Raw genomic sequence first — 26,106 nt, forward strand, 5'->3', positions numbered from 1 at the left:
TAATGTAAACTATGGACTTTAGGTAACAATGATGTATCAAAGAAGGTTCATCAATTGTAACAAATGTACCCCTCTGATGGAGGATGTTCATAATGAGGGAGGCGGTGCAAGTGTGAGGGCAGTGGGTATATGGGAACTGAATTCTCTGTGCTTTTTGCTCAATTTTGCCGTGAACTGTTCTAAAAAGTAAAGTTCTTTAAAAAGGTTTAAAAGACAGAAAAAAACAAAGCCAAAAAAAAAAAGGACAACACATAATCATTTTCATTTCCTTCTGTCTAAAAATTGTTAATAGGTTGGTATGTGGGAATTTTCCATTGTGGTACAGACCTCCTTTCTCTGTTGCAGGGCTCAGTCAAGTTTTTCTGTAAAGGTCCACATCATGAATATTGTACGCCAAGAGGCAAAATAAGAATATTACATTATTAATATCAAGGGTTTAAATATTATTTCCACAAATTTTTACTGACAAAAGTCAAAATATAATAAATATTTGAGTACTTTTTTTGGTAATACAACTCTACTGATGAGAAGAATGGAATTTTTTTTCCCCCCTGGGGTAACATTTCACTTAATTGAGGTTCAAACATTTGACAGCAAATGTTTATCTGTAAAAACCATACTTAGCTTGGGGACCATACAGAAATAAGCAGTGGTCCAGATTTGGCCAACAGGCCATAGTTTGCCAAGCCCTGACTATTGGTTAAATAGGTAAAATAGGGCCAAATCAGAAAGAGTATAAACTCAAATAATATTAATAAGTTGTGTATACAAAAATGTGTTGATTAGCCTGCTCTTGTGTGTGTTTCTGTATCAAAGCCAAAAATAATTTGTTTTAGTTGACTCCTCCTTTAATGGGGATGATTGATAGCTGTTTTTATGCTATCTGAAAATCAGTCTTTTCACAGTGAAAGATTTTTAAATGGCTTAACGGAAAAAAAAATGGTGATATATGGAAATGGTGATATATAAATGGAAAAAATGGTGATAACTATGTGAGGTGATAGATGTGTTAACTTTTATTGTGGTAATCATTTTGCAATATATATGTATATCAAATCATTATGATATACACCTTAAACTTACACAGTATTATATGTCACATATCTCAATAAAGATGGGAAAAATGGAAATAGCCAGTAAGATAGATACATAAATGCTAAATGAAAAAGTTAGGTTTTTTTTAACATTTATTCATTCATTTACTTATTTACTGGCCACACCACATGGCATTCGGGATATTAGTTCCCCAATCAGGGATCGAACCCGTGCCCCCTGAAGTGGAAGCGTGGAGTCCTAACTACTGGACCGCCAGGGAAGCCCCCAAAAAGTTATATTTTACACAAATCTTTGGTCACATAATTTTGACTTAGTTTTGGCACATATAACCAAGAATTTCTGTCATTGCTCGGTACCTTCCCCTTCCTTACATTCTTTGAACGTAATGTAAGATTTTGTCCTTGAAAGGAAGATTCACAAGTATTTTTTTCTGAATAACTTTTGGTAAATGATAAGTTCTCATTTGTTTGTTTTCTTTATTATGGCTGTAGCTAGAAATATGGGGACCTATTCAGATGTTTTTAGTAGTTTGCATTTCTAGAAAGTCTAAATTATCCCTAAAATCAGAGTTTGCAGGAGTGCTTATAATCATCACAAAATTTTTTTAAGTCTTAAAAAATGTTTTTCTTCCAGTTTCATTGAGATATAATTGACATACAGCACTGTATGAAGTTTAAGGTGAACAGCAAAATGATTTGATTTCTATACATCATGAAATAATTATCATAATAAATTTAGTAAACATGCATTATCTCATATAGATACAAAATAAAAGAAATAGAAAAAAATTGTTTTCCTTGTGATGAGAACTCTTAGGATTTCCTCTCTTAACAACTTTCATATATAACACACAGCAGTTTAAATTATATTTATGGTGTTGTACATTACATCTCTAGTACTTATTTATCTTATCGCTGGAAGTTTGTACCTTTTGATCACCTTCATCCAATTACCCCTCCCCTTACCTCTGCCTCTGGTAACCGCAAATCTGATCTCTTTTTCTATGAGTTTGTTTTTGAAGTATAATTGACCCACAGCACTGTTAGTTCCTGTTACTCAACATAGTGATTCGATACTTCTGTACATTTCAAACTGATCACCATGATAAGTCTAGTTGTCATGTGTCACCACACAAAGATATTACATAGTTATTAACTATGTTCCCCACACTGTACATTTCATACCTGTGACTTATTTATTTTCCAATTTATAATTGGAAGTTTGTACCTCTTAAGCTCCCTCACATTTCTTTCCTCCCCCTCCCCCCTCCCCTCTGGCAACTACCTGTTCTCTGTATCTATGACTCTGTTTCTGTTTAAAGTCTTAAACCCTTCTGGTTTCTCTTTAGATCTTTAAATGGATGAGATGGCTACCACTCAGATTTCCAAAGATGAGCTTGATGAGCTCAAAGAGGCCTTTGCAAAAGTCGGTAAGTGTTTTTTGTAGAGTAACTATAGTAAAGCAATCTTTATTTGGTACTAATCAAAGTTATTTCTCTGAAAAGTTATATGAATGGTTAATCATGAAACTTAGGGCAAGGTAGTTAAAACCAATGGAATAAAGTTTTAGAAGCTACACTTTAAACTGTGTTATTGCTAATTATATCTAGTATGTAATACGGTCAAAGGTTTTTAGTCCAGGGTCCCAGTCTTTAACTGGGGGCTGCTGTGGCTCCTGAAATTTTTAGACAAATTTTGTGTTGTTATCGTATTTTGTGTATCATATTTTTCTGAGGAGAGGATTTGGAGCTTTCACCATATTCTTAAAGGGCCAGGTGACCCCTGAAGATGTTAAGAACCATTAGATGATGTTTTACCTTTCCCTAATTAGCGTGGCTTTCCTGCCTTTTTCATGGATCTTATGTGCCTTTGGAGAATGCACACTGTTCGACCTTCTTAAATTGAATTAGCATCAGTATAAGATGGGAAGGATTAGCATGCCACTTGGTTTATCCTTAAACATCACATAACATGTCTTCGAATTCAGCAGCTATGGAAGCAATTTATAGTATTTACATTCCAAATTTCAGTGCTCAGGTCAAGTCAGTGAAGATAATGAGAAAACAAGGTAAGACCTGATTATTGATGTGTGTGCTTACATGAGTCAACATGTGCTTTGAGAGGGAGACTAATACTATTTGGTATCTCCTTGATTAAAGGGTATGAAGTTAAATCAAAATGATTTGTTATTTAAATCAGAATCTACTCTTTGACCTGTGTTGGGAACCCCATCGTGAAAAGTGAGGAAATACACATCCCTATTCCCATACATTTATGAGCAACATTTTCTATGAAGTCATTTAGTAATAACAACGTGCCTTGGCAAAAATAATGACACCCCAGCCAGCGTGACTATTCATAATCCCATCAGAATTCTAACTAGGAAAAAATAAGTCCTGGATCTAACACTATTGTGTGTGTGTGTGTGTGTGTGTGTGTGTGTGTGTGTGTGTGTACGAAAAAAAGGCAGTCAATTAACTTGCCATAGATATCACTTACTGGAAGAAGTGTACTACTCAGTTTAATATAGATTGATCATGAAAAAACAGCAGGTGAATTCTTGGCTGCAAGACTTTTTAAATCACATTATTCTGTAGAAATTGTTCTTATCATAATTGTTTCCTTCAAGCCTTCTGTTTTATTTATATTCATCTTTCAGTGTTTGGGGCAGCCTGATTTGTTTTTTTTATGAATAGGATTTTGGGGTGGGGACCTTATTGCTATTGCTTAACCTGCAAGGCCTCACCTCCTCAAATCAATGTTTATTGTTGAATACAAGCCTTGTTCTCATGTGTAGCATCTTGGAAATATTTGTGTGCAATATTTTTTTAAAAATTAAAGCTAATTTGGATATGGCTTACCTGATGGCACTGGGATACTTTTATCAGTAAAAGAGCTTAATTGCTCTTTTAAAGCTTAATGATATAAAGAGGGTTGAACAGTTATCTCCAAGGAGGAAACAGGGCTAAATTGAACTGAGAGATCAATTAGAGCTTGGACTGCAAGAAAGGGTCATTGCGGAACTACTGTCTTACTTTAAATCATACATCTTGGAGGGTTTAGGGTAGGCAAACACCTTCCCAAAGGCGGGAGATTGAGCCGTGTGTCTTATCGAAGCCCTACCAGGCATGTATTTCTATGATATGTAGACTCTTATTACTCTATATGCTGTAAATAGGGATTCTGGAGTCCAAAATTTCTGTCTGTTCCACATATTATTATTTTCTATTCCCCCTCAGTATCTAGCTTACTGTTGCACACGTTAGGTTTTCAATACATAAATAGTTAATTGATTGAATTCGAAGGAATTATAGGTAGTCTTTTCATGTACTGGGACTTTGTCATTATCACAAGCGGTCTTTGTTATGAAGATTTTCATCATGGCGGAATTTATTCTGAAGGCTTTGGCCATTACAATGTAACACATAAAATTTATATTTTTCAGCATATTTTTAATATGCTTGTGTATAGTCTGTCTTTTAGAAAAGTGTTTAAAGACCCAGCTGAATCTTTTGATTTTCCTTTAAAATATTTGTAGTTTTTAGTTATTCTTATTTGCAGAGCCCTTAGGCAACTGTCAAAGGTGTTATGGAAATCCTTTTTTTTTTTCATTCAGGGAAACTTGATTTTAAAAACAAGCTCTATAACCTATTTTCCTGACAGTTCTTTCTTATGGGGAGGGGAGGGGAGGGAGGACTACTTTGTCTCAGTTCAATTGTGACACAGTATGGAAATCATTACATGATTTTTCCCATCTATTAAAAATAATAGCCTTGATTATCTCTTTAGAAATTCAGCAAAATAATAGTGTGTGGAGAAAATCTCTGTAATTACCACTAATCATGGGTTTTGTTCAATCAATTAATAGTGCTTTGAAACTCTCTTTACTAGCAATAAAAATCGAGTATTAAGATTTACAATTCTCCTTTCACTCACTTTCTGCACCTGCTTAGAGTTAAGTTCCAAGCAGTATATTTTCATTTAATTATTTTCGTTTTCTCAACATTTGTTTCCAGTATTTTCCACTGGGATAGCAGAAGCCTTGGCTCTCATTTTTTCCTACCTCATAATGTTTCTGTTTTAATTTAAAATGCTGCAATGCTGTATAAGTTCATTCTAAAGAAGAATAAATAAAACTTTTCAGAACACTTAGGAAGTAAATATTTTACCAAGGAGAAAATGTCTTTTACACTCTGGGACTTTAATCTTGTTATGGAAGCTAAAGGTCATTTGAATGATGCCTTGTCATAAAGATAAATTCATGTAATGTAGATCTTCTCAGATTGTCTTTAGTCCTGCAAACGCTTTTTTCTCTCCTAAGCAATAGCCGCTCAGGTTTTTTTTCCAAACAGGAATTCAGCACTTTTGAAATAAAATAATGGGGTTTCATAAATGACTAGGAAGAGTGTGGGTATATTCCTTTGAGGCTGCCCACCAAACTAAGACAAAAATTTTTGGTTATGGTGATTGTAGCTGTACCAGATTTCCTCATCTCAGGAAGTTGAGTTATTTCAAATTACTTGATATTCTCTAGTATATAAAAACCACATCAGGATGATGCCGCAAAAAGCATGGTGGTTTCTTTTAATTTACTTTTAGTATTCAATAAGACGGCACCAGTGCATATTTGTTTAATTATGGCTTAAAAAATTAAAACTACAGCCCAACCAAAAAAAAAAAAAAAACCAGTGCTCTTTCACTGTGCCATCTGGTTAATTATCGATGGAATATTAGAAATGAAGGTCTCAGGATAGTCTGAAAACCATGTTTTGACTGTGTGGAAGATAGGAGCACAGATTGGGGGTGTGCGAGAATGCGCTCGTGTGGGTGTGTATATTTTTTAAGTGGGGAAGTGTCAGCAGGTGGAAAATGATGGCCAAACTGCTGGAAATTTTGAGTTGGAAAACAATTGATAGACAGCATTTTTGATTGCCTGGTCTCAGACCTCTAACCTTGTCCAGCCTTCAGCTGTAATTGACCTCCACCTTTGGGGATCCACTATTAGGATGAACTCTTTGGTAGCGACCTCTATTCTATCCTTAGCTGGGACTCATTAAACTGCCTCTTATATGTATTCGCTGGAATGAGCTACCTCAAAAGGTATAAGCTGTGAAAGGCAAAACCCGTGTTTAAGCATCTGGAGATGTTTAGCAGCTGCCTTTTCTAAAGTTTTAATGCCTAATGAAAGCTCGACTTTATTGCTTAGATCTGAGGGTGGAATATTATCTAAATTCTTCTGCACAAGTCTTTTGGCTGAGTCTTTTAAATTAATATTTTGTGTGCTTTCATAGGCAATCAGGATCGTGTGTGTGTGTGTGTGTGTGTGTTTAAATCCATTATTGTTAAATATATAGATTCCTTTTGTCATTTTTTTAGTGCAAAAAATTTGTGGAATATATTGGTTAAACTAAATGGAACTTTTAAACACAGCTTTTCTGAAAGGATGTGCATCTGCACTTGATTGGTTTTCTTCTTTAAGTCCTAATGAGTACTGTCCGTAGTGGGTTTGTAAAGAGGTTGCATATGTGTTGCAGATGAGGACACACATACGTGACCTGTTTATAAAGAAAGACACTAGATTTAACAGATTCAGGGATGAATAAAGCAACACACAGTTACACACAAAACCCAGGGGTCAAGGGAAATCCCGGTCTTTCTCACTGTCAGATTTATAAGACAAAGTAGCACCCCAAAAGATGCATTTGAAGTGATAGATTGTACCACATACCACCTGGACATGGGCAGTGTAAAACAGCAGCTAAAATCAAAACCACTTGAATTCTGGCTCAGCTTTCTCCAGACAAGTACTTAAAATAGCTTAAATAACAGGATGCAAGGGGAGGGAAAACATTTCCTTTTAAGGATATGCATTCTTGGTGTGATTCAAACTTCTGCAGGAACATGGCTGTATAATAAGTTTATTTACTTTAAGGTTACTTGGGGGGAGGGTTTTGGGAGAGTTAACTGGCATCTAAAATAATACTTGGTAAGAGAGCATAATGAGGTTTCTTTCAAAACAATGCAGATGTGAACCTACACGTGTCATCATAGAGACAGACAGACAGAGAGGATCTGTTGTTAAAAACATTTGGTTCCTTTCTGATGAATTCAGCAGCCAGTTTGAAAGATACTGAGACACTGGCCTCTCTGGTACAGCACTGGGAGTGTCTTAGTGATTTTTTGTATAGCAATCTTTCTTTAAAAATAGAACACTTGATCCATTTCTTGAAGTTCAGCTCTGGACTCCATGCGGGAACTTTGTTCATTGGGTAGGTGGAGTTTCTTCTTTTTGCCTGCAGCCCGTCAGTGTCTGCCCACACTGACCATATTTTCTGAACCGTACAGTTGAGACCTGTGTTTGCAGAAACATTGAGAATGCTGTAGATAATACAGGCTGTATGATAATATCTACTTTATCGGGTGGTCGAAAATATGATGCTGGAACAGAAGAGTCTTCGAAATGCAGAACCTGTTCCACCCCACACCAGTATCTGTAGTTAACAAGGAAGGGGCAAATGAGCCAGAAAGGGCCTTCAGAATACTGGCAGCTTTAATGAGAAAATAAAGGACTGCCATCATGCCAGGAGGTTGTGATTTCCAGCTGTTAAAACTGCTTTCAATCTAGAGCTGTGTTTTGGGGTCCATTTGTTATTAAATTCTCATGTTTATGTCAAAACTCAGAATAGGAAAAGTTCACCATCAAACATAGTCTCGAGCTCCTGGTTAATAATGTCACTGAAGAGGGGGAAGCTTTCTAAAATGCCTTTGTGCTGTCACATATTCTAGCCTTCCGAAGCGCAGCACATTAGATCTCTGATATTGTTTAAGGGTGTGTGTGTGTGTGTGTGTGTGTGTGTGTGTGTGTGTGTGTGTTTTGGCTGGGGATTGGAAATAAAATTAGCATAAAACTCTTTTAAAATAATTGCACACTGTTTTGTCTTTCAAGTACTTTAGCAGCTGGGAGATTTTCCAAAATTAATTGCAAGCTGCCTTTTTAGGCTCCCTCTGCCTTATTGAAATTAAAATTGTTTTCTTCAAAAGGTATGATTTAGGGACTCTAAGAAAACCTTGCAGTAATTTACTAGTACTAACACTAAAATGCCTTTGATCTCGGGAGGTATTACAAGCCAGATCTGCTGTTAAAAATATGGAGAAACAGAGTAGATAAAACTTCACAAATATGTAAAAGTAGATGACACATGGTCAATGATTCTTTTCCCATATCAGGAAAGATACAGGAAAGAGATTCAAAGTGACTCCAAATTTTTATAAGTATTTTGAAGCCACAATTTCAAGTAAGAGCCACAGATTCTGTCTGATTAATTCTGTATCTTTGGTGTCTAGCGCTGTGCCTGCCACAGAGTAGGTACTCAGTTTGCTCTGGAGGTTGACTCCTGCTATACAAATGCACAGGTATTTCTTAATAAAGTCAAAGCAGGTTTCTACATTTAGAACGAGAGAGAGAGGTCCTGACCTGACAGCCATCACTGGTAGTCTACTTGGAGACTCCTTGGTGGGTGTGTTCACTTAGAAAACCAAATTACAGATGTGAAGGCTGCTGGGTGGGGACAGAATTAGAACAAAGGGAATGAGATTGAATGTTATTTAAGGGATATTTCTGTCCTCAGGGTTTCCTGATGAATTGCCATTCAGTTTTTCAGTGCTATTTCTGCAATTTTTGGTCATTGTTGTTTGCTTAGTTCTGTTTTTTAAATGCTCATTAGATTAGAGCATTCTTTTCCTGGTTTAATACTTGAGGATCCTAATAAGAACCTACTGTATGGCACAGGGAACTCTACTCAATACTCTGTAATGACCTATATGGGAACAGAATCTAAAAAAGGGTGGATATATGTATATGTATAACTGATGCACTTTGCTGTACAGCAGAAACTAATACATCATTGTAAAGCAACTGTACTCCAATAAAAATTAACTAAAAAATACTTGAGGATCAATGATTCTACAAAAATTATTTTTCCCTCTGCTTATTCTATGCAAGGTACTGTGCTACATATTGGGGTGGGAGATAAAAAGGTTTAGAAGAATCTTCATCAAGAGATTTACAGTCTCATAAGATTGTCAGGTAATGACAAATTCTTATTCCTCCAACCGCCCTTTAAAACGTTCCTGTCCATTACTAAAAGCATCTGTTACTACTACACTTACTTCAAAATGGTATTTCCACATGTGGTTATTTTATGTTAGTTATATTTTAGGGTGGCTACTTCCTGGCATCTTTTAATCACATCAGTGAGCTTCTAATTAATGCTCAAGAGAGGTTATTTCAGAGAGGGTGCACACAAGTGGTAGTTCCCCCATTGCCTGTACCTCTCTTCTACCTAAAGCGAAGAAACTGCCAGATAGACTAGACTCTCAGGGCCTGTATCCGTTTCATGTAGCCCTGAATTCATTATAGTTCTCCAATATTTATTTTTAAACATCTCTACCTTCCACTTCTGTTGTATCCCTGAGAATACAAAAAGAACAACACTCTAGCTCTAAACTGGAGTAAATAACATGCTTAAATTTTGCTCAGATATGTCATTTCAGAAGTCAGAGAAAAGTAGAATACATTTAAAAATATCTTTCTATCAGAAATTGCTGGCGTGGAAACAGTTTTTTTTTTAAATTTAATTTTCTTCTTGGTAACTCATTTTTTTTAACATCTTTATTGGAGTATAATTGCTTTACAATGGTGTGTTAGTTTCTGCTTTATAACAAAGTGAATCAGCTATACATATATCCCCATATCTCCTCCCTCTTGCGTCTCCCTCCCACCCTCCCTATGCCACCCCTCTAGGTGGTCGCAAGGCACCGAGCTGATCTCCCTGTGCTATGCGGCTGCTTCCCACTAGCTAGCTATTTTACATTTGGTAGTGTATATACGTCCATGCCACTCTCACTTTGTCCCAGCTTACGCTTCCCCCTCCCCGTGTCCTCAAGTCCATTCTCTACGTCTGCGTCTTTATTCCTGTCCTGCCCCTAGGTTCTTCAGAACCATTTCTTTTTTTTAGATTCCATGTATATGTGTTAGCGTACGGTATTTGTTTTTCCCGTTCTGACTTACTTCACTCTGTATGACAGACTCTAGGTCCATCCACCTCACTACAAATAACTCAATTTCGTTCCTTTTTATGGCTGAGTAATATTCCATTGTATATGTGTGCCACATCTTCTTTATCCATTCATCTGTCGATGGGCACTTAGGTTGCTTCCATGTCCTGGCTGTTGTAAATAGAGCTGCAGTGAACATTGTGGTACATGACTCTTTTTGAATTATGGTTTTCTCAGGATATATGCCCAGTAGTGGGATTGCTGGGTCGTATGGTAGTTCTATTTTTAGTTTTTTAAGGAACCTCCATACTGTTCTCCATAGTGGCTGTATCAATTTACATTCCCACCAACAGTGCAAGAGGGTTCCCTTTTCTCCACATCCTCTCCAACATTTATTGTTTGTAGAGTTTTTGATGATGGCCATTCTGACTGGTGTGAGGTGATACCTCATTGTGGTTTTGATTTGCATTTCTCTAATGGTTAATGATGTTGAGCATTCCTTCATGTGTTTGTTGGCAATCTGTATATCTTCCTTGGAGAAATGTCTATTTAGGTCTTCTGCCCATTTTTGGATTGGGTTGTTTGTTTTTTTGATATGGAGCTGCATGAGTTGCTTGGAAATTTTGGAGATTAATCCTTTGTCAGTTACTTCATTTGCAAATATTTTCTCCCATTCTGTGGGTTGTCTTTTCGTCTTGTTTATGGTTTCCTTTGCTGTGCAAAAGCTTTGAAGTTTCATTAGGTCCCGTTGATTTATTTTTGTTTTTATTTCCATTTCTCTAGGAGGTGGGTCAAAAAGGATCTTGCTGTGATTTATGTCATAGAGTGTTCTGCCTATATTTTCCTCTAAGAGTTTGATAGTGTCTGGCTTTACATTTTGGGCTTTAATCCATTTTGAGTTTATTTTTGTGTGTGGTGTTAGGGAGTGTCTAATTTCATTCTTTTACATGTACCTGTCCAGTTTTCCCAGCACCACTTATTGAAGAGGCTGTCTTTTCTCCATTGTTACTCTTGCCTCCTTTCTCAAAGATAAGATGACCATATGTGCATGGGTTTATCTCTGAGCGTTCTGTCCTGTTGCATTGATCTATATTTCTGTTTTTGTGCCAGTACCATACTGTCTTGATTACTGTAGCTTTGTACTACAGTCTGAAGTCCGGAAGCCTGATTCCTCCAGCTCCGTTTTTCTTTCTTAAGATTGCTTTGGCTATTTGGGGTCTTTTGTGTTTCCATACAAATTGTGCGATTTTTTCTTCTAGTTCTGTGAAAAATGCCATTGGTAGTTTGATAGGGATTGCACTGAATCTGTAGATTGCTTTGGGTAGTAGAGTCATTTTCACAATGTTGATTCTTCCAATCCAAGAACACGGTATATCTCTCCATCTGTTTGTATCATCTTTAATTTCTTTCATCAGTGTCTTATAGTTTTCTGCATACAGGTCTTTTGTCTCCTTAGGTAGGTTTATTCCTAGGTATTTTATTCTTTTTGTTGCAATGGTATATGGCAGTGTTTCCTTAATTTCTCTTTCAGATTTTTCATCATTAGGGTATAGGAATGCAAGAGATTTCTGTGCCTTAATTTTGTATCCTGCTACTTTACCAAATTCATTGATTTGCTCTAGTAGTTTTCTGGTAGCATCTTTAGGATTCTCTATGTATACTATCATGTCATCTGCAAACAGTGACAGCTTTACTTCTTCTTTTCCAATTTGGATTCCCTTTATTTCTTTTTCTTCTCTGATTGCTGTGGCTGAAACTTCCAAAACTATGTTGAATAATAGTGGTGAGAGTGGGCAACCTTGTCTTGTTCCTGATCTTAGTGGAAAAGGTTTCAGTTTTTCACCATTAAGAATGATGTTGGCTGTGGGTTTGTCATATATGCCCTTTATTATGTTGAGGAAAGTTCCCTCTATGCCTACTTTCTGGAGGGTTTTTATCATAAATGGGTGTTGAATTTTGTCGAAAGCTTTTTCTGCATCTATTGAGATGATCATATGCTTTTTATCCTTCAATTTATTAATATGGTATATCACATTGATTGATTTGCGTATATTGAAGAATCCTTGCATTCCTGGGATAAAACCCACTTGATCATGGTGTATGATCCTTTTAATGTGCTGTTGGATTCTGTTTGCTAGTATTTTGTTGAGGATTTTTGCATCTGTGTTCAACAGTGATATTGGCCTGTAGTTTTCTTTCTTTGTGACATCTTTGTCTGGTTTTGGTATCACACTGATGGTGGCCTCGTAGAATGAGTTTGGGAGTGTTCCTCCCTCTGCTATGTTTTGGGCGAGTTTGAGAAGGATAGGTGTTAGCTCTTCTCTAAATGTTTGATAGAATTCGCCTGTGAAGCCGTCTGGTCCTGGGCTTTTGTTTGTTGGAAGATTTTTAATCACAGTCTCAATTTCAGTGCTTGTGATTGGTCTGTTCATATTTTCTATTTCTTCCTGGTTCAGTCTCAGAAGGTTGTGCATTTCTAAGAATTTGTCCATTTCTTCCAGGTTGTCCATTTTATTGGCATATAGTTGCTTGTAGTAATCTCTCATGATCCTTTGTATTTCTGCAGTGTCAGTTGTTACTTCTCCTTTTCATTTCTAATTCTGTTGATTTGAGTCTTCTCCCTTTTTTTCTTGATGAGTCTGGCTAATGGTTTATCAATTTTGTTTATCTTCTCAAAGAACCAGCTTTTAGTTTTATTGATATTTGCTATTGTTTCCTTCATTTCTTTTTCATTTATTTCTGATCTGATCTTTATGATTTCATTCCTTCTGCTAACTTTCATATTTTTTTGTTCTTCTTTCTCTAATGGCTTTAGCTGTAAGGTTAGGTTGTTTATTTGAGATGTTTTTTGTTTCGAGGTAGGATTGTATTGCTATAACCTTCCCTCTTAGAACTGCTTTTGCTGCATCTCATAGGTTTTGGGTCGTCGTGTTTTCATTGTCATTTGTTTCTAGGTATTTTTTGATTTCCTCTTTGATTTCTTCAGTGATCTCTTGGTTATTAAGTAGTGTATTGTTTAGCTTCCATGTGTTTGTATTTTTTACAGATTTTTTCCTGCAATTGATATCTAGTCTCATAGCATTGTGGTTGGAAAAGATGCTTGATACGATTTCAGTTTTCTTAAATTTACCAAGACTTGATTTGTGACCCGAGTTATGATCTATCCTGGAGAATGTTCCCTGAGCACTTGAGAAGAAGGTGTATTCTGTTGTTTTTGGATGGAATGTCCTATAAATATCAATTAAGTCCATCTTGTTTAATGTACCATTTAAAGCTTGTGTTTCCTTATTTATTTTCATTTTGGATGATCTGTCCATTGGTGAAAGTGGGGTATTAAAATCCCCCACTATGATTGTGTTAATGTCGATTTCCCCTTTTATGGATGTTAGTATTTGCCTTATGTATTGAGGTGCTCCTATGTTGGGTGCATAAATATTTACAATTGTTATATCTTCTTCTTGGATTGATCCCTTGATCATTATATAGTGTCCTTCTTTGTCTCTTGTAATGGTCTTTATTTTAAAGTCTATTTGTCTGATATGAGAATTGCTGCTCCAGCTTCCTTTTGATTTCCATTTGCATGGAATATCTTTTTCTGTCCCCTCACTTTCAGTCTGTATGTGTCCCTAGGTCTGAAGTGGGTCTCTTGTAGACAGCATATATATGCGTCTTGTTTTTGTATCCAATCAGCCAGTCTATGTCTTTTGGTTGGAGCATTTAATCCATTTACATTTAAGGTAATTATCAATACATATGTTCCTATTACCATTTTCTTAATTGTTTTGGGTTTGTTATTGTAGGTCTTTTCCTTCTCCTGTGTTTCCTGCCTAGAGAAGTTCCTTTAGTATTTGTTGTAAAGCTGGTTTGGTGGTGCTGAATTCTCTTAGTTTTTGCTTGTCTGTAAAGGTTTTAATTTCTCCATCGAATCTGAATGAGATCCTTGATGCGTAGAGTAATCTTGGTTGTAGGTTTTTCCCTTTCATCACTTTAAATATGCCCTGCCACTCCCTTCTGGCTTGCAGAGTTTCTGCTGAAAGATCAGCTGTTAACCTTATGGGGATTCCCTTGTATGTTATTTGTTGTTTTTCCCTTGCTGCTTTGAATATTTTTTCTTTGTATTGAATTTTTCATAGTTTAATTAATACGTGTCTTGGCGTGTTTCTCCTTGGATTTATCCTGTCTGTGCTTCCTGGACTTGATTAACTATTTCCTTTCCCATATTAGGGAAGTTTTCAATATAATCTCTTCAAATATTTTCTCAGTCCCTTTCTTTTTCTCTTCTTCTTCTGGGACCCCTATAATTTGAATGTTGGTGCGTTTAATGTTGTCCCAGAGGTCTCTGAGACTGTCCTCTATTCTTTTCATTCTTTTTTCTTTATTCTGCTCTGCGTAGTTATTTTCACTATTTTATCTTCCAGGTTACTTATCCGTTCTTCTGCCTCAGTTATTCTGCTATTGATTCCTTCTAGAGAATTTTTCATTTCACTTATTGTGCTGGTCATCATTGTTTGTTTGCTCTTTAGTTCTTCTGGGTCCTTGTTAAACGTTTCTTGTATTTTCTCCATTCTATTTCCAAGATTTTGGATCATCTTTACTATCATTACTCTGAATTCTTTTTCAGTAGACTGCCTACTTCCTCTTCATTAGTTTGGTCTGGTGGGTTTTTACCTTGCTCCTTCATCTGCTGTGTGCTTCTCTGTCTTCTCATTTTGCTTAACTTACTGTTTGGGGTCTCCTTTTCACAGGCTGCAGGTTTGTAGTTCACATTGTTTTTGGTGTCTGTTCCCAGTGGCTAAGGTTGGTTCAGTGGGTTGTGTAGGCTTCCTGGTGGAGGGGACTAGTGCCTGTGTTCTGGTGGATGAGGCTGGATCTTGTCTTTTTGGTGGGCAGGACCGCGTTTGCTGGTGTGTTTTGGGGTGTCTGTGACCTTATTATGATTTTAGGCAGCCTCTCTGCTAATGGGTGAGGTTGTGTTCCTGTCTTGCTAGTTGTTTGGCATAGGGTGTCCAGCACTGTAGCTTACTGGTCGTTGAGTGGAGCTGGGTCTTAGCATTGATATGGAGATCTCTGGGAGGGCTTTCGCCTTTTGATATTATGTGGAGCCGGGAGGTCTCTTGTGGACCAATGTCCTGAACTTGGCTCTCCCACCTCAGAGGCTCAGGCCTGACACCTGATCGGAGCACCAAGACCCTGTCAGCCACACGGCTCAGAAAAAAAGGGAGAAAAAAAGAAAGAAAGAAAAAAATAAAATAAAGTTATTAAAATAAAAATAAAAAATAATTATTAAAAATTTTTAAAAATTAAAAAGTAATAAAAAAAGAAAAAAAAGAAAGAAAGAAGAGAGCACCCAAACCAAAAAACAAATCCACCAATGATAACAAGTGCTAAAAGCTATACTTAAAAAAAAAAACAGTACGGACATACAGTACCCTAGGACAAATGGTAAAAGCAAAGCTATACAGACAAAATCACACAAAGAAGCATACACATACACACTCACAAAAAGAGAAAATATAAATAAACACACACACACATATATATATATATATGTAAAGGAAGAGAGCAACCAAATCAGTAAATAAATATATATATTTCACTGCTCTCAAAGTCCACTGACTCAATTTTGGGATGATTTGTTGTCTATTCATGTATGCCGCAGATGCAGGGTACATCAAGTTGACTGTGGAGATTTAATCCACTGCTCCTGAGGCTGCTGGGAGAGATTTCCCTTTCTCTTCTTTGTTCACATAGCCCCTGGGGTTCAGCTTTGGATTTGGCCCTGCCTCTGCGTGTAGGTGGCCTGAGGGCGTCTGTTCTTCACTCAAACAGGACGGGGTTAAAGTAGCAGCTGATTAGGGGGCTCTGGCTCACTCAGGCCGGGGGGAGGGAGGGGTACGGAATGCGGGGAGAGCCTGCGGCGGCAGAGGCCAGCGTGACATTACAACAGCCTGAAGCATGCGGTGTGTTCTCCCGGGGAAGTTGTTCCTGGATCACGGGACCCTGGCAGTGGCGGGCTGCACAGGCTCCCGGGAGGGGAGGTGTGGATAGTGACCTGTGCTTGTTCATAGGCTTCTTGGTGGCTGCAGGAGCAGCCTTAGCGTCTCATGCCCATCTCTGGGGTCCACGCTGATAGCCGCGGCTCGCACCCGTCTCTGGAGCTCATTTTGGTGGCACTCTGTATCCCCTCTCCTCATGCACCCTGACACAATGGTCTCTTGCCTCTTAGGCAGGTCCAGACTTTTTCCCGGACTCCCTCCCGGCTAGCTGTGGCTCACTAGCCCCCTTCAGGCTGTGTTCACGCAGCCAACCCCAGTCCTCTCCCTGGGATCTGACCTCCGAAGCCCGAGCCTCAGCTCCCAGCCCCCGCCCGCCCCGGCGGGTGAGCAGACAGGCCTCTCAGGCTGGTGAGTGCTGGTCGGCACTGATCCTCTGTGCGGGAATCTCTCTGCTTTGCCCTCCACACTCCTGTTGCTGCGCTCTCCTCCGTGGCTCCAAAGCTCCCCCGCTCCCATCCCTGCCAGTGAGGGGGCTTCCTAGTGTGCAGAAATTTTTCCTCCTTCACAGCTCCCTCCCCGTGGTGCAGGTCCCGTCCCTATTCTCGTTTCTGTTTTTTATTTTTTCTTTTGCCCTACCCAGGTACGTGGGGAGTTTCTTGCCTTTTGGGAAGTCTGAGGTCTTCTGCCAGCGTTCAGTAGGTGTTCTGTAGGAGTTGTTCCACATGTAGATGTATTTCTGATGTATTTGTGGGGAGGAAGGTGATCTCCATGGCTTACTCTTCTGCCATCTTGAAGGTCTCTCAGAAAGAGTTTTGATAGTTGCAAGGAATAAGCTATCTCCTTTTCTAAAGATATCATAAAATGAAGGAATATAGTATTTAGATACTGAGATATAGTAGTGATCAGAATGTTATTACTCTGTATTTTTCCTGTGTATGATGGTTTTTATCTCCAGTTTTTTGAGCTAAAAGGGGACCTTAGAGATCATTTGATCTAAAGCCCTCCTTTTACAGATGAGAAAACTAAGATCTGGAGAGATGACTTGGGCAAATTAGTAGCCAAGATGAAATTAGATCCGGTGTCCTATTAATCTCTCTTGTGTCCCTTCATCTATGCTGTGTATCTTTCACTTTGTCACACTTAACTCTGTAGTACTGAGCTCTCTTTTAACTTTTTTTTTTTTTTTTTTTTTATTTCTTTCGTGTGAGGGCTTTCTCTAGTTGTGGCAAGTGGGGGCCACTCTTCATCGCGGTGCGGGGGCCGCTCTTCATCGCGGTGCGCGGGCCTTTCACTATCGCGGCCCCTCCCGTTGCGGGGCACAGGCTCCAGACGCGCAGGCTCAGTAGTTGTGGCTCACGGGCCCAGTTGCTCCGTGGCATGTGGGATCTTCCCAGACCAGGGCTCGAACCCGTGTCCCCTGCATTGGCAGGCAGATTCTCAACCACTGCACCACCAGGGAAGCCCCTCTCTTTTAACTTTTTAAAGAAAATGGGAGAAATAGGTATATGCATAGGAGAAGGTGTATTGAAACCCAAGAATTTCACTCATCAAAAATTGCTAAAATCCTGCCACAGTGCCACGTGGATTACTTTGTTCTTTTTAGCAGCTGCAGATGTTGTTGCTGGATTGATTTCTGCATATGAACACTTTACTAATCAAGTGTTTGATGTATGGCCTTTTATAAGTTCAAAGCAAAAAAACTTGAAGATGTGCCCTAGGGGAATCAAGTGCTTTACCTCAAAGGAAATATTAGTGGTTTTCAGAAGTGTTGGGTAGTTTGGTGATGATGCTTTAAAAGTATAGATATTTTAATTGATAGATTAAAAATATGGTAATCTATGTTTAAGAATATTTGACTCTAAAATCATATACTTCATTAAAAGTAAACATAACAATATCATCAGCTTTCAATGTATTGGTTTCATACAGGGGATTTAATATTTTGAATAAGAGCTTTTATGATCAGTTCCCTGACCTCATCTCTCATTTTCTCCTTTGCTCACTCTGCTAAAGTCATACTGGATCTTTGCTGTCCCCAAAACACACCAGACACTCTTCCACATCAGAGACTTGGCATTTGCTGTTTGCTTTACCTAAAATTTTCCCCCCCGATAGCCATATGATGTGCTTTCTTACCTCACATAAGTCTTCATTCAAATATAACCTCATCAAAGTGGCTGTCCTTGAGCATTCTATGTAAATAGCACCCCCACCACCACCCACATCCCCAGCTGTCACTATAATGCAGGGTTCCTCAACTTCAACGTTGACATATTGGGCCGCACAGTTCTGTGGAAGGGGGGTCATATGCATTGTAGGATATTTAGCTGCATCCCTGGCATCTATGTACTGGATGCGAGGAATATCTTCCCCACCCCCAGCTGTGTGTGCTAATCAAAAATGTCTCCAGACATTTCTGAATATTCCCTGAGGGGCAAAATAGCCCCTAGTCTAACCCCTAACCCCTCTTTATTTTTCTTCATAGCACTTACGCCATATTACATTATGTTTATAATCATACCTTATGTTATATGTTATTTGATTATTAGTTGTCATTAGAATGTGAGCTTTTGTACAGCAAGACTTTCTTTCATTGATTGCAGTATCCCCAATCCCAGGAACAGTATCTGGTACAGTTTTTGGTTTTTTTTTTTTAATAATTTTGCTTGTGGCCTTTTTTTTTTCAAGTTTATTTATTTTATTTATCCATTTTTGGCTGTGTTGGGTCTTCGTTTCTGTGCGAGGGCTTTCTCCAGTTGCGGCAAGCGGGGGCCACTCTTCATCGCGGTGCGCGGGCCTCTCACTATCGCGGCCTCTCCCGTTGCGGAGCACAGGCTCCAGACGTGCAGGCTCAGTAGTTGTGGCTCACGGGCCCAGTTGCTCCGTGGCATGTGGGATCTTCCCAGACCAGGGCTCGAACCTGTGTCCCCTGCATTGGCAGGCAGATTCTCAACCACTGCGCCACCAGGGAAGCCCTCTGGTACAGTTTTTAAGCAGTAATATATCAAATAGATTAACTTCATAGTACATTTTCTTGAATGGTGTTGTGGTCATCTTGAGTCATCTCTCTATTCAGATTGCTTCCCTTTATTATAATTAAATTTATATATGAAAATCAGTGGAGGACCTAAGGAATAAAAAGCATTTTTGAACAATAAGTATTTGAAATTGCTGTTGAAAGTCCAACTTTCTTTACTTAAAAAATATACCCAAGTGATTATAACCCTCAGGACATTAGCCCTCTTTTCCAATAAATTAACTTTTCGTCATTGATCAGGTTTTTTTCCCATTTTTAACAGTTTCAGAATAAGCCTCATTAGCACTTAGATACAGTGTTATGAAAGCACAAAAATTTAGAATTTATTTATACATTTGCATTACTCATGACTGCATTTATTTTTATGAACTCTATATTTGTTTTGGCTTAACGTTTATTTACATTAACTCTTGAAAAAATTGGCACTGAAGGTGGTATTGTAATTTCAGGTGTGCTGTGTAATATAATCAGCATTAATTCATAAACTGTTCTATTAGACTAAGGGGAGAATAAGGGGCATAAAACTTCTAAATAGCTACAGTAGAAATTGTTTTATACCATGGCAGTGTTTTATTGGTGTATAATCTATTAATTCTTTAATTTTTAAAGTCCTGTCAGCTTTATGATTTAATAATAATTTTGTTAAACAACTATGCTTTCTTAATATTAGGGATGCTATTTTTAAGTAAAGCTACTTATACACTGTTTAGAACATAAAAAGCATGATGTAAACCATGCCCTTTTCAGTTAAAATTTGCATTTCCCTTTCAAACAGCCTTAGGTACCAAACAATAAGAAAGAAAAACATTGTATTTAGGCGAGCTTATGAACTGAGCCTAAAATGAAGAAAAATACTCTAATAGGTTAATTTGTTTCCATTTTTGCTTGGTCTCCCTTTTTACAAAGATCTCAAGAGCAATGGATTCATCTGTGACTATGAACTTCATGAGCTTTTCAAGGAAGCTAATATGCCATTACCGGGATATAAAGTGAGAGAAATTATTCAAAAACTCATGCTGGATGGTGACAGGTATAAAGATGGGAAGATAAGTTTTGACGAATTTGTTTATGTAAGTATGTGAAAACCTACCATTATTAGAAGTGATGATTGCTCCTTTGTCTTGTGGGGTCTTTTAGTAGTAAGTCCTATTAAGTTCCTAAATACATCATAGTAGTACTGTTATAACTAATAAAATTTCTCTCATCCCACCCACTACATTTAGTTCATTCTTTTAGCCATTAGAATATCTTAACAAAAGAATCAAGAAAAGAACACTGACAGAATCAAAGATATAACGCTCTGCTCACTGTGTAAGGTGAACAGTCTCCTTTGGGGGCATCAATAAAGGGCATTTTTCAAGGTGTGGAATGACATCCTCGAAGTGCTTTTTCTATCGGGAACAGTGTACTCCCAAATTTTAATGATACACCCTGACTCACAGTCTTGGACGCTTCCTGAGTTGAACTTTCTGATAAAAAGATGTTTGCTACTCTTGTGGTAGTAGTATTTAACTGTACCGTTTTCCCTAGGATGATGATTTTGATAATTAAAAGTTAGAAGCACATCTTTTCGGTCCATTGGAAGAGGCACTTAAAATTCTTCTTGCTTCTCTAGTATCATCAAATACTCTTCAAGGTTAGGGGCTGATTTCTTAATTCTTCTACCCCCAAGCACCTAGTGTTCCATACTCAGTGCTTAGAGAGTGTATGTGTGGTACTCACTATTGAAGCCTAATGCTTTTAGCTGCTAGCTAGCAGGGTCAAGATTTTTCTAGACATATGGCATTTTCCATCCATATTCATTAACAAAGTATTTGAGATATATATTAAAGAATAGCTGTTGCCTCTCCCCTCAATTAAGAACACTTAAGATTTTATTGTTTTTATTTATTATTCATTTAAGGCTGAGTTTGACTAGATCGAATTTGGCATTCCTTACATATATTGCAGATAGGTAATTAGTGCCTAATACTTATCACAAACTTCCTAGTGCTCCTATCCTTTTCCACGGTTTGTTTTTGCCCCAAGACACCTGAAATGATAGCATATACTCCCATCAGTAACCATAGCTCAGTAAAGGAGGTGAAATTCTGATATGTTTTTTCCGATTAGAATTAACCCCTTTAGAACACCTTGAGAGTTCCAGAAGCAAATTGACTAAGTAATGGTGTCTACTCAACTGATAGCATTTGCCTGGGGGTGGGGTGGGGCAGGGCGTGGCTGGGAGGAGGGGAGTGTTACTTTTTTTAAAATGTAGACATATTTCATAACTATAATGCTATAGTTCTTGCCATCTTCTCTTGAAATACTGATCTCCTCCCCACCATTTTTTGTCTCCAGTTATTGCCAAAGCCTTTTGTTTCGAATCCTATGTTCAATAGTAAGTTGCAATTGACTTGCAGTATGAGCGCTTGCATGTCCTCTGATGTATAACTTGCCTCCCTTGTAACTGCATGTTTAATTGTGAGTTTAAAGCAGCTTAGAGTGGTAGATAACTATGATCACTTATTTTTGATATAATTTTCTGCTCAGAATTTTTTAATCTACTAGGAAGAACAGACTTAAATAATCAAGATTTGCAGTGTGCCAGTATTTTTAAGGACACAGTTATGAAATTGTCTTTGAGAAAAATCATCTTAGGGAAATATTTAATTTTGTATATTTTGTAACGTTGCTGATTCCACACAGCTGTTTGTGGCTTTTAAGTGAAGGCTGTGATTACCCTAGTATTTTCTTAAAAAGTGAATAACAGGCATAATAATTTTGGCATCACCAGGGATTTTTTTAAAAAATAAAATACTAATGAGGACCTTGTTGGTTAAAATGTATATTTTAGAATTGGAAGAAATCAATATGTTTATACTCCTTCATTTTTCAAATTAAAAAAAAAAGCCTGGGTTCCTGAAAAAGGAAGTGACTTGCCCAACATTACACAGGGGACTAGTGGCTTTTTCCGGTTACCTCCCTTCTATTCAAGAAATTTGAAATCTGAAGGACAGTAAAATTACCCAGCTGAAGTTTCAGAATGATACCACCATGACTGTGCTAAAAGAAAGATGGGTATGTAACCAACCAAATGTCTGTCCGCTCCCATCTGCCTTGTCATCAATGAAACATCTTACAAATTGTCAGACAAAATATGGGTAGATCCTAGTTATCTGAGAAAGAGGAAGCACATTATTCCTGTCAGGGATTAACATGAGGAAATAGAAATAAACATGTTCTTGCATGTTAGATTTTTGGTTTTTATTTTAAATTGCTACTTAAGAGGTGTTAATTGCAAACCAGGCTACAAACAACATGTTTATATTAATTTTGGAGAATATATATATATGGCAGAAAAGAGCCCCCAAATTATATGTAAACTTCACGTGTTAAAATTAAATATATTAACTGATCTTATTTCTTCTAAGTATTTCAAAACTAAATTACTGGATTTTTATACTTCCGCGGTAATAGTGGGGTTTTTTTACTTCATCTGTAAAAAGACTGGTATGGCGATAAGCTCTTTCAGCAGAGAAATCTGCATTAAACTCTTATTTTCACAGTGAGAACCTTGCTCTTACATAATGGGAATAAGTTATTGACCTGTTTTAGAACTTTTACTAATATTACCGACCTCATAGGATTAAGTAACTTCATATAAGTAAAGTGCTTAGAACCATACCCGGTATATAGCAAATGCTATACAGGTGTTAGTTGTTGGTAGTTATTTCTATTTATTACAAAGGCAGTGTTCTTTTCCTATTATTACTAAGTTTAGGCCTACAACAGATTCCCTGAAAAGTAAAAATTCAAACCTGCTGCGTTGGAAACAAGCCTCAAACACTGGAAGCCAGTCAGTATTTTTTTGCAATTCATTCTAAAATCTTTCCTTCTTAAGTCCTGTGCCTCTGCATTGCTTTGGTTTGGCCACTAGTGCTGATCTAGGAAGGTGATGACACTTTTGAAAGGAATAAGAAACATATACGTTTCATAAAAGAGACTGGAAAAGATGTATAGAACCAGAGTGAGCAGTGTACACCAGGAGTTTGTTCACACATGATAAAAGCAAGTCCCTCCTCATGGAGGGAAAACAGCATGAAACAGCGAGCTCATTAGTATCACCACGGGCAGCTTTGAAAAGATTCATTGACAACTCTCCAGCACAGTAGTTGGCCTGGTGCTATCTCTGATTTCAGAGATTCTTGTTAAGCCAAGGCTTATACTCAAATTGCTTTATCATCCACTCGAGTGATTTCTTTACTAAAGTAGAAAATAAAATGCAAATTCTCACGTAGTGAATCAATTTAACAGATACATAAATCTTCAACTATCACTTATCTTTTAACATTTTTTTAAATCTAAAGAGCAGAGGAAAATACTATGAAACTGAAAATTTGAGCCTGGCTGGAAGAATTTATTTTAAAATATTTAGAAAAGGAAGGTCATGTAACTTTTGTAAGACAATTGAAAATTAACTCATTTAATTGCAACTTTGCATTCAACATGTTATTCCCAAGCATCAAGAGTTTAAGTAGAGCTATGTAAGTAATTGCGTTAGAATATTGTACAGTAGACATTCTTCTTTAAAAGTTATTATTATTTGTATTATTCCTCTTTTCCATGATGTTTACAAAGTTTTTCAGCTGAAATAGTGATCATGGAAACAACCTAATTTTTAGAAGCTAATGATCCTTAAGGCAAAAATAGTCGTGATAAGAAAAATAACTTTGCATATGTCATTCTGAGGGCAGTAGCTTTGAGGCAATCACATTTTGGAGATTTTTGTCGTTCCAGTGATTTATGGTATCTCGGTCAGGAGAAGCACACATTTTATATTTTAATTTACTACACAGTGTTATCTAAATGAAGTAAAGTTCAGAGTGAGGTAGAATAGTAAATATTGTTTTTTCACTGAGCAGATACATATAGTTATCAAAGAGGGAGCTGTGGGAACAAAATGCATCACAGTTAAGATGCTACATTCCCAAGTAACCATTTTGTTGTCTAATCTTGGCTTGGAAGGTAAGGTAAATTAAATGAAATTACAGGTGGAATCAGAGTGTGAGTAAAAATAATTTTAATAATTTGAAATTACCCAGGGTACATGAGTCAGTTCCACACTATTGATACTTAACAGGAGTCAGTATAATGGCCAGAGAGGAGGAAGAGTGATTTCATTGGTTGTGTGTAGTATTTAGAGTAGTCAGTGTGTGTGTGTCTATATACATATACAGACATAGACGCACGCACACACATTCTGAGTCTACCTCTGAAATGACAGGTATAGCACAAAATCACAGCTATGGAAATTGAGTAAGCTTGATTTTGTAAAACTTACTGCTTACTATTTTCCTAAATAAAATTGGGTTTATAAGTCCAAGGAAGACCAGGATTTCAGGACTGTAACAGGAAAAGATGACTTTGTGATGGGGCTACAGCAACTTTCCTACCAGTTAGAAAGAGTCTGTCTCGACAACCCTCAGAATGGGAGAAAATATTTGCAAATGAAGCAACTGACAAAGGATTAATCTCCAAAATTTACAAGCAACTCATGCAGCTCCATAACAAAAAAACAAACAACCCAATCCAAAAATGGGCAGAAGACCTAAATAGACATTTCTCCAAAGAAGATATACAGATGGCCTACAAACACATGAAAGAATGCTCAACATCATTAATCATTAGAGAAATGCAAATCAAAACTACAATGAGATATCATCTCACACCGGTCAGAATGGCCATCATCAAAAAATCTAGAAATAATTAATGCTGGAGAGGGTGTGGAGAAAAGGGAACCCTCTTGCACTCTTGGTGGGAATGTATATTGATACAGCCACTATGGAGAACAGTATGGAGGTTCCTTAAAAAACTAAAAATAGAACTACAATACGACCCAGCAATCCCACTACTGGGCATATACCCTGAGAAAACCATAATTCAAAAAGAGTCATGTACCACAATGTTCATTGCAGCTCTATTTACAATAGCCAGGACATGGAAGCAACCTAAGTGTCCATCATCGGATGAATGGATAAAGAAGATGTGGCACATATATACAATGGAATATTACTCAGCCATAAAAAGAAACGAAATGGAGTTATTTGTAGTGAGGTGGATGGAGTTAGAGTCTGTCATACAGAGTGAAGTAAGTCAGAAAGAGAAAAACAAATACAGTATGCTAACACATATATATGGAATCTAAGGGGGAAAAAAAAAAGGTCATGAAGAACCTAGTGGCAAGACGGGAATAAAGACACAGACCTACTAGAGAATGGACTTGAGGATATGGGGAGGGGGAAGGGTAAGAGGTGATGAAGTGGGAGAGTGTCATGGACATATATACACTACCAAATGTAAAATAGATAGCTAGTGGGAGGCAACCGCATAGCACAGGGAGATCAGCTCGGTGCTTTGTGACCACCTAGAGGGGTGGGATAGGGAGGCTGGGAGGGAGGGAGATGCAAGAGGGAAGAGATATGGGAACATATGTATATGTATAACTGATTCACTTTGTTATAAAGCAGAAACTAACACACTATTGTAAAGCAATTATACTCCAATAAAGATGTTAAAAAAAAAAAAAGAGTCTGTCTCAGTTGATTAGTTACAAAAAGATGCTCTCCTGGAGAGACTAAATGTAAAAAGGCACTCCTCCTTCTGCCTGCCACAGTCTTGCACAAGACACCAGGCCTGCTTAGGGGAGCATGGGCTGGATTTCAGCTTCTACTCATGCCTGCTCTCATAGACACAGCCTGAACTGCTAAATACGGTGACCCTGTTCTATGACCTTCAAACATAGGCTACCCCTCCTGAGGTGTGTTTGTGAGTATGTACTTGTCAGTAATGCTAAAGGCCTTTGGGTTATCTTCTGTTTGCTCAGCAACTTTTCCATTAGGGCCGTAAGTTTCTTTCGATAAGTCTATTGTGTTCTAAACACCTTTTAAAGAAGTTTTTATGAAAATGCTACATCTTGCTC

The 26,106-nt window shown here is 37.6% G+C and overlaps 1 protein-coding gene across 3 annotated transcripts in view; it reads left to right on the forward strand.

The window, feature by feature from the left end:
- Nucleotides 1–26,106, forward strand: part of PLS3 (plastin 3) — a 91,973-nt gene that overhangs the window by 43,058 nt on the left and 22,809 nt on the right. For all 3 annotated transcript variants that reach the window (XM_057537937.1, XM_057537940.1, XM_057537938.1), the window contains exons 2-3: nucleotides 2,405–2,485; nucleotides 20,052–20,215. In XM_057537937.1, coding sequence (XP_057393920.1) covers nucleotides 2,413–2,485; nucleotides 20,052–20,215 — 237 coding nt within the window. In that variant the 5' untranslated portion in view covers nucleotides 2,405–2,412. The remainder of the gene's footprint in view (nucleotides 1–2,404; nucleotides 2,486–20,051; nucleotides 20,216–26,106) is intronic.

This window comes from Balaenoptera acutorostrata, chromosome X, assembly GCF_949987535.1.
Source record: "Balaenoptera acutorostrata chromosome X, mBalAcu1.1, whole genome shotgun sequence".
Classification (NCBI taxonomy): Eukaryota; Metazoa; Chordata; class Mammalia; order Artiodactyla; family Balaenopteridae; genus Balaenoptera; species Balaenoptera acutorostrata.